The sequence below is a fragment of the Diplotaxodon limnothrissa genome, linkage group LG18, assembly GCF_057381915.1.
Source record: "Diplotaxodon limnothrissa isolate DT_005_m linkage group LG18, D_limnothrissa_male_GT1.1, whole genome shotgun sequence".
NCBI lineage: Eukaryota > Metazoa > Chordata > Actinopteri > Cichliformes > Cichlidae > Diplotaxodon > Diplotaxodon limnothrissa.
The window spans coordinates 21,035,098-21,043,801 of NC_140613.1; the positions used below are offsets into that span (position 1 = coordinate 21,035,098).

The 8,704-nt window shown below is 39.5% G+C and overlaps 1 protein-coding gene across 1 annotated transcript in view; it reads left to right on the forward strand.

The window, feature by feature from the left end:
* ece2a (endothelin converting enzyme 2a) overlaps positions 1-3,822 on the forward strand; it is a 105,947-nt gene extending 102,125 nt beyond the window's left edge. Inside the window, exon 4 of the mRNA XM_085378285.1 lies at positions 3,532-3,822. Coding sequence (XP_085234411.1) covers positions 3,532-3,822 — 291 coding nt within the window. The remainder of the gene's footprint in view (positions 1-3,531) is intronic.
* The last annotated feature ends 4,882 nt before the right edge of the window (positions 3,823-8,704 follow it).

The window sequence follows — 8,704 nt, forward strand, 5'->3', positions numbered from 1 at the left end:
TCCATGCGGTGTGTTCTACTAATAGCAAGCTTCCACCTAAGGGTGAAGCCAGTGAAGCCCCACCAACAGGAGATGTCTTCAAAGAGCCCAGATAGATAATAACATCAAGTCAAACATTCATCCAAATTCATTTCATGTCAAACTATAAGAACACAGTAAAACATTTACTGGGACCATTTGTGTTCTTGATAAATGTTTTGAAGAGAAACATGATTGAAACCAGTCATGTTTGTGTCCTAAGTGGAAACAGCTGTGAGCTAACATGTTCACCATTCCTACTGTGTAGACGGGGGGAAGGCAGCAGTGGTGTGTTTGCCATCTTGTTTTCATTTTTTATTTCTTGCTTCAGTTAACTCAGCTTTGAGAAACACTGAAGTCTGGATCCTGCGCTTCCCGACTGGCTGACAGTTATTTCAGCCTAGCTTAGTTTAGCTTTGTCAGGAAGACAACTAGTGCAGTTGCTTTTACCCAAAATGTTGTAAATCTGAACATAAAAAGGTTTCAGTTTTAAATACGTTTATCTTGTGTCCCTCATCTGGAACATCTTCTTCACTTTCTTGTTTCTTTGCCTTACATGACATATTTTATCCCATATCCAACATCCCCTCCACTCTTCCTCTCATTTTTCCTCTGCGTCACAGTGAAAAGTGAATAATTCATATATAGGCTGCATGCTGGTGGAGATGAATCATGTGAAAAGAGCAGGATACACGTGCTCCTCTGAGAGCAACTCTCAAAAGACCCCAGCAGTATATGAGGATTGGCTCCACACTCTGTCACAGTACTGTACAGACCTCAGCCACTCCATCCCAGCTTGCATGACAGTCACACGTGAGCTCAACACCAGCTTCTCTGCCCTCAGGACCCGGGCAAGAAGCCACCCAGAAAGACCACGAAGTAGCTTCTCTCTGCATTGTCTTTTCAGTAGATGTCTGTGTGTTCAGGCAGATATCATAACCTGTTTATCTAATAGTTGTTTTCATTCTCAAAATGAATTTAGGACAAACTCAGATCATTTTTAGGTCAAATTAAAAATCGGGACCAACAGGTTAGGTCCAAAGCTTTTTTTCTCCAATGGGCCGCATATTTCTGGGGATGCCCAGGCCTGTTTTGGAGCAATCTTTCTTGGGCTTATAGGAGAACACAGTTGACGCACACATGCACATGTACCATTAACACGAAGTCTCACAGCTAGATCTGTAAACACTGACAGTATTCAATCACACTTCACACCAGGGATGTCAACCTCATTTTACATTGTGGGCCACATTCAGACTACTTTAACCTTAAGTGTCCTGAACCAGCGACGCGTGATATTGTGTAAAATTACAGACTGTCAGACTGTCCCATCATTATAAAATATACAATTTATTTAATTAAACTTTTTATGCAAATCCCCTGTAAAAACAGCAAATAGTGAAAAATAGGAACTTTCTGTCACTTAATTGTTTCTTACTTAATTGAGGGGGGTTCTTTATCAATAGAAAAAGCTTTAAAGGTCATGAAAATATCCCCTCCTTCACATTTTCCAGAGCACCCCCCCACCCCCGGCTGAATCATCAGTAACAGTGTTGTTTTGAGTTTAAGAGACAAATTACTGAACTATCTTCTGATGTCATATCAGATAATAGATTTAAGAAAGCTGCTGCAGACTTGTAATATTTCTCCTGCAATCTGTTATTCACCCTGTTGACATGTTTGATTTATGGAACACAGAAAAAAAGCTCAGTTTGTGTCTACACAGAGTTCTGCGAGTTGTGTCTCTTTACTCCCACACACACTTATGTCTCTGGAGAAACTCTCTGCTAATGTCTAACTAAATGTGCGTGTGTGTCTTTATACTCCTGCTTGCCTGAGCTCTGCCTCTTGTGAAACTTGCCGTGTCCTGATGCACACGTGTATCCCTCGCAAAGGATAAACACGGTGGTATGGTGAGAGAATCAAAGTAGCAATTATTCATATGCAGGGACCCTCTAAGTTTTCATCCTGTCACACTGTGTTATCAGACCGCGTGACTAAGCTGCAGCCACTGTAGACTGAGAAGCTCAGTGCTTAAAGTCTGCTCTGTCAGTTTGAGATAATTTGGTATTTGACAGATGTAACAGATGGGTGACATGTTAGGGGAAAAGCTTAACCTTTCACTCCTACAGTGTGATCAGCTGGCTCTATAGTGTCCCTTCAGAGGTAATGGTCACTGCACATCAATACAAAGTTGTTCTGAATGGTCACTTTTATCCTGCGATGCAACACTTCTGTCCTGATCACAGTGGCCTCTGTCTAAATGACACTATCCTCCACCCACAGGGGTTGAGGTGGTTTGATGAGGATGAAAATGATGTAAATCGTGCACTTTGAACTTCACAGTCACTGATCGTTAACCTAGCCAAACACATATGGGAGGTTTTGGACTCCCAAGACTCACATCATCCCAGTAGAGTCGAAAAGACTTGGAAAATCTCTAGCAGCGTGTGGTTGACAAACTTTACCGAGACACTTCTTTTTTTCTTTTGTGCCTGTCAGTGTAATTAAAATTCAAGGTGTATAACAAAGAAGCAGCAGCCACAGAGAGATGTTATGACTCAGATTTGAATTCACTTTAGAAGATTGCTTCTCCCACACCGTTACTTTGAGAAAAAAAAAAAGATTATCTCAGGTTTTATTTTCCAAGCTCCAGCCTTCTTTTATAATAACATTGTACCCATCATAGTAATGATGATCACTCAGTCAGATGCATACTTTCTAAACAAAAAACGAGGGTTTGTTTAGAAAGTCTAGCTTTGCAGAAAATGCATGTAATTGTCTTAGCAAGCCTACGCAGAGATGGGCATTATGCAACCACCAAGTCGCTGAGAGGCTTACAGAGTAAAACACCTTGTGCGCATTAAAGCAACCTGATTGGCTGATCCATCCAATAGTTTTTCTTTAAATCACAGAGACATGAATCTTTGAGAAAGTTATTTTTTAAATTCACAGGAATATTTCACTAGAATGCACTCAAGACACCATCAAAGGTCTAGTACACTTAGTGCAGCCTAAAGCAGTGCTCTTAAAGCGTTCTCCTCAATAGCATTCCTGCTGCAGAGTACCTTGTCTTATCAACCAACTAACTAGATATCGGTCCACATTATGCCACGCTGAGCCCAAAGCAGCTGACTTCCTGTGAGGACTATGATTGAATCCTTGGAAGCTGTTCCTTTGCCTTTGCCTAAAGGTTTAAAGCATGTACCAGATAATTGAAACGTCCACTTTAAATATTATCATTATCTTTGTTGCATATCACTGTCCTGTCCCTGCCTTCCCATTGCACCTGCCTCTTGGCTAAAAACTAAATAATCCCACAAAATAAAATAATTCCAAGTTTTTCTATTTACATAAATCATGAAGATTCATTGCCCAGCATCATCAAATACTTATTAGTCAGGTGGTAGTGACCGTGTTGAAAATTATGATTATGATGTGTGTCTTGGTGGTAATGTAGGATGTGCTTGTTTGTCCCAATAAGGTTCTCCTGCTTTTTCTTTGCCTTCTTAGATCAGCCGCTGCCTGAAGCCTGGAGGTCGGTTTGTCTCCGTTACCTTCGCCCAGCCTTTTTTCAGGAAACGGCTCTATGCCCGTACGGAATATAAATGGTCCATCAAACATCAAAGTTATGGAGAAGGCTTTGAATATTTTGTGTATGTCATGACCAAAGGGGAGAAGCTCAGCCCGGAAGATGCAGCTCTGGAGAAAAAGCTGCTGCGGGATACAGAATCTCCACCAACCAGGATTACTACAATAACAAATGATGATAAGGAAGACTTCCTGGCTAATATTGACCTGTAGGGTGACTCTGATATGTAGGATTGCCTTTATAAGTAATCTTTATATTGTGATTTTTTGCAACGGGAAACTGTTAACCAAATTTCTGGCCTTACTGTTTTTATGTATTTATTAAGAATTTGTAAGGAGTAACTATTTTATACTGTTTGATGTACTAGATATTAGTTTTAAAGTCAAATTTTATCAAGATACCGATATATATTTGGATAAATGTTCTGCAAATGTAATTAAGATGTTGTAAAGATAAGAGAACTGCTGTATAAATGGTAATTGAAATCCATATTTTATCTAAAAGTTTGAGACAAAATCCTGCGTCTGACCAGATGTATTCACAATGGATTAGATTAGATTAGATTAGATAGAACTTTATTAATCCCTCGGGTGGGTTCCTCTGGGAAATTCGATTTCCAAAAAAGCACAGCACCGACAGAAGTTACAGAGTTACAGAATATTATATATATATATATATATATATATATATATATATATACACACACACACACACACACACACACACATATATATAAATACAGAGACAATATAAATAAAATATACGAAGGGGATAAATAGAATAAATAGGAATAAAAATAGGAATAAAAATAAAAATACAAGTGAATTGCACATTTCAAGTATTGTTTAATAGTTTAATAGACAAACTTGTGCCTTTTGTCGTTTTGAAAACATGATTAACAAATGTTACTCTTAATAAATTTCTCATTTGCAAAGAAAAAAAATGGCTAACTGATCTGTTGTCTCAATTCTTCACGGCTCAGATTCAACAAGGTGCTGGAAACATTCGTCAAATCCCATCTCAGAGTTGCTCTGTTGGATTGAGATCTGATGACTGTGGAGGCCACAGCAGCACCATCACCACCCTGAACTGTTAACAGAAGGCAGGATGGATTCATGCTTTCATGATGTTTACACCAAATTCTGACCCCACCATTCAAATGTCACAGTTGAAATCGAGGCTCATCAAACCAGGCAAAGTTTTCCAGTCTCTTATTTTCTAGTTATATTAAGACTTTTTGAACAACTGGCACCCAGTGTGGTCTTCTGCTGCTATAGCCCATGTGCTTCAGAGATGCTCTTCTGCATACCTTGGTTGTAATGAGTGCTTCTTTGAGTTGTTGTTCCTGTCAGCTTGAAGCAGTCTGGCTATTCTTCTCTGACCTCTTGCATCAACGAGGCATTTTGACCCACAGAACTGCCGCTTACTGGAAACTTTCTCTTTCCCGGATCATCCTCCCCTATGTGGGAAAATCCCAGAAGAGTATTGAGTTGTCTGATATTTCAAAAATGCATCACATTCCCCAAAGAGGCAAAAAAAACTTGGCCTAATTTCTTTATGAGTTCAAACTTGCCTTCTCGTACATACAAGAAAAGAGTGGGAAAATCTTGTGATTTCCCAGATTCGGGCAGATTAAAGCTAGGACACGAATGATTTGGAGCTCTCACTTTTGCACCATTAAGTGTGATTTCTATCAAGAGTAAGTTTGCCTTTATTCCAAAGATTTGGACATTATGAGAGAGAGACAAGACAGTTGGACGCAGAGGAAACGCAAAGACAGTTTTATTGTCCTTTAGGTGATAAAATTTGATTAAAAATGTGTAAAAAATATAGATAATATGATCCAGTGATGACTTAACTGCTGTGCACACAGGTAGACTCACTGAATGTCTCTCACTGTCTTAGACCATATAGAAAGAAAATAATAGAAACAAATGTCTCTCAGTGAACAGCGATGATTGATAACCACCTTCACCTTTTCTCATAATTACAACATCAGGAACTTGTAATTACGAGAAAATTGTTATACTTGTAACAGAGCTGGCTTTCCTGTCATTATGAGATACAGAAGACACACTCGAATTATGTAAGATAAGACTTCCTATTTGAATGTGGAGAATGCGCTTCCACAGGAAACCAAGTAACCGTCCTGCCTCTGAGGCGGACTTTTGTTCATTTTTAACATGTTTATTGCTGCGTCAATTAGTGTAATTATGACATCATCAAGAAGGATTTGTTCATAGGTTAACTGTGACTCATGGTGCGACTTCTTTCTGTGTTAATATGTTCCGTCTGTGCTGCTACTACACCAGCTTCGGCTCTTCTTCAGTTCGTAATTGAAACTTTTATCATTTATAAACCAATTTCACATCCCAGTGTCATGCCTGTCTCGACAATATATCAGGATAGTTCAGCGATCTCTGCATTCTGGAGTGCAGTACTAGTCTGCCAATGTTATGCAGATTGCAAGACAAGCTGGCATGTCTAGACGTAGTGCATACCAACAGCAGCAACAGCCTGCATGTAAAGTAACTATTAGAGTCTATCAATATGTCAGTCACAGTCTCCCCTTTCTGTTGGGGTTGTTTGCATGAGCCCCGTGTCTGCTTTAGATTCCAGACAATCGCTGCTAATGGAGATATGCATATTTGACACACCTTTGTGCACATACAAATGTACATACAAGTAATAGCTTGCCCTGCGTGCGATTTGTTGAGGATACATGAGATGAAGTGCAGGTCCTATGATCTCTGCTGCTTAAATATAGACAGGAGAGAGAGGGGAGCGAGAGCACCAGGCGTGCAGACAGACAGGAAGGCTGGTGACTGGAGGGGGGGACCACATTAATAAAGTAGAAATCATTTATTTTTAATTCTCCACTGAGATCTAATTACTGCCTATTTTTAAAACGTGGAGGAAAAAAGAGGTGTGTGATTTTTTTTCTATGCCTTTGTGTTCAATCTGTTTTTTGTTGTTGTTGAGTATCACCAGTTTATTATTATTGTTGTTGTTGTTTTTAATAAACCGTAGCTTTGGTTTCTGAGTTTGAGGTTACAAAACAGCCTCACCTCAAGCTTTGCTTCACAGCTTCTCTGGAGCTTTTCATCTTGTCATTCCCGAGGAAAGAGTTCCCCCGCTTGTTGATGAATTAACTGATTCATGATTGTTTCAAGTGTTGTTTCCTTGAATGTAATCACTCTTAACAAAATAAATAACATAAAAAATTTGTGCCATGGTTTTGATTTTTCCTTTCGAAACTTGTCTTCTTTTTGGTTGTTCTTTTCCCCTCAGGTTTCTTAGATGGGGTCTCCTGTCATTGCTGTTTGTGTCTCTGCCTTGTTTTGTTTGTCACTTTCTTTATGCATGTTCAGCTCTTTTGCATTTACTTGTTGCCTTCCTTGTTGTCTTCCTTGGCCTCATTGGTTTCTCCTCTGCCTTGTTTCCCTGGTATTTTTCCTTTTCCGAGTCTATCCTGTTTTCCCACTTGTGGGCTAACCTGTACAACACAGCAAGTTCAACATATCCAGGATATAAAAGAATTCATGTTAGCAGCTTAAGACGAGTCAGAAACATGGACAGGTCTACTGGCAGCAGAGCAGCAAAATTTGTAAAGGAAGAGCAAACTATAAGAAAAATCAGAAGAATTAAAAAATATCATGCAAGTATTAAAAAAACCACTAAAACAAGGTGTGGGTGATAGAAAAGCACTACGTGCACTGTGTAAGCTTTATCGTAATATGAAAAAAAGCAATAGTTGAATTTTATTTTAAGCTTTTGTTGCACTGCACAGAAATATTGGTTTTTATTAACTTTTGAACAACAGGGAGAACTGGGAGTTATTGATGACTATAGAGGTCTTATGCAGGATTGATGGTACCCTGTTTGGCATAGAAAGTATAAATGATGGGGGTAGTAACCAAAGTCCCATTCAGACCACCAGACTTTTCCTTCATGGTGTTTTGAAATGTAAGAGGGCTGAATCTCACTTTGAAACCAAACTCTTAAACTTTTATTGGCTTGACAACAATTTGCTAGTACCAAGTTGCTTGCCCATGAGTATACCCAGTTGAGGTCAATTTTAAGTCATGTCTGCACATTCAGAATCAAGATATGCATCATCATAACTACATTTTATCATCTGAAAAGGGTCCACCTCACAAAAGAAGTGAGAATACAAAGGAAAGAGTCAGCACAAGTGTCTACATGTCATCCTCTTCCTTCTTAACATAAGCCTTATTTTCTGAACTGACGTCAGGGCTGTAACTCACAAATAGGTGCACAAACACTTATTGTTAGCAGATTAGACATACGACCCTTCTGTTTCTGAACAGCTGATGACAAAGCCGGCTAAATAATAGCTGGTTATAAGCTAACATTGTAGCAGCTAACGTTAGGCTCAAGTGTCCTAAAAATCACACTTTGTCTTTGATAACAGTTGGATTCCATTCCAAGTGTCTGAGGCCAACAATGTTCAAACCACTTCAAAGACCTTTTCACTAAAGCTGGCTAACTGTAGCTAACAGAGGCTAACTGCAGCTAACAGAGGCTAGCAGCTAATGGCGGTAACAACCTCAGTGCTTGCCAACAGAAAACTTCAGGATATCTTTAACAGCCACCATAACTAGGATTATCTAATTGAATTGGGAAAGGCAAGAAAGTAGAATTCAGCAGTCTCCAGTCTACTGGTGGTGAGATTTAACACACTGTAACTTTAACAGTCCCAGGAGTGATAAAAAGCCGTGGTTGCGTGCACTTCCACCATCGACACTCTGTGGACTGATTTTTTAAAAGTTTTTGGAAGGTTTACATCGTGTTACATCTGTGCAACCAATGCAGCATTTCATAAAACATCATACCAACAGCCAAGCATGGTGGTGGCAGTGTGATGCTCTGGGGCTGCTTTGCTGCTTCAGCAGGACTCCAGCCATGAATTCTGCTCTCTTCCAGAAAATCCTGAAGGAAAATGTCTGGCAACCAGTTCATAAAGGTCAAGCTCACTTGGGTTATGCCAGGAAACACAACAGCAAGCTCTGAATGACTCAAAAACGCGGAGTTAAATAAGAGTGAGATACTTTGGCGTGACCTTAAACTGTC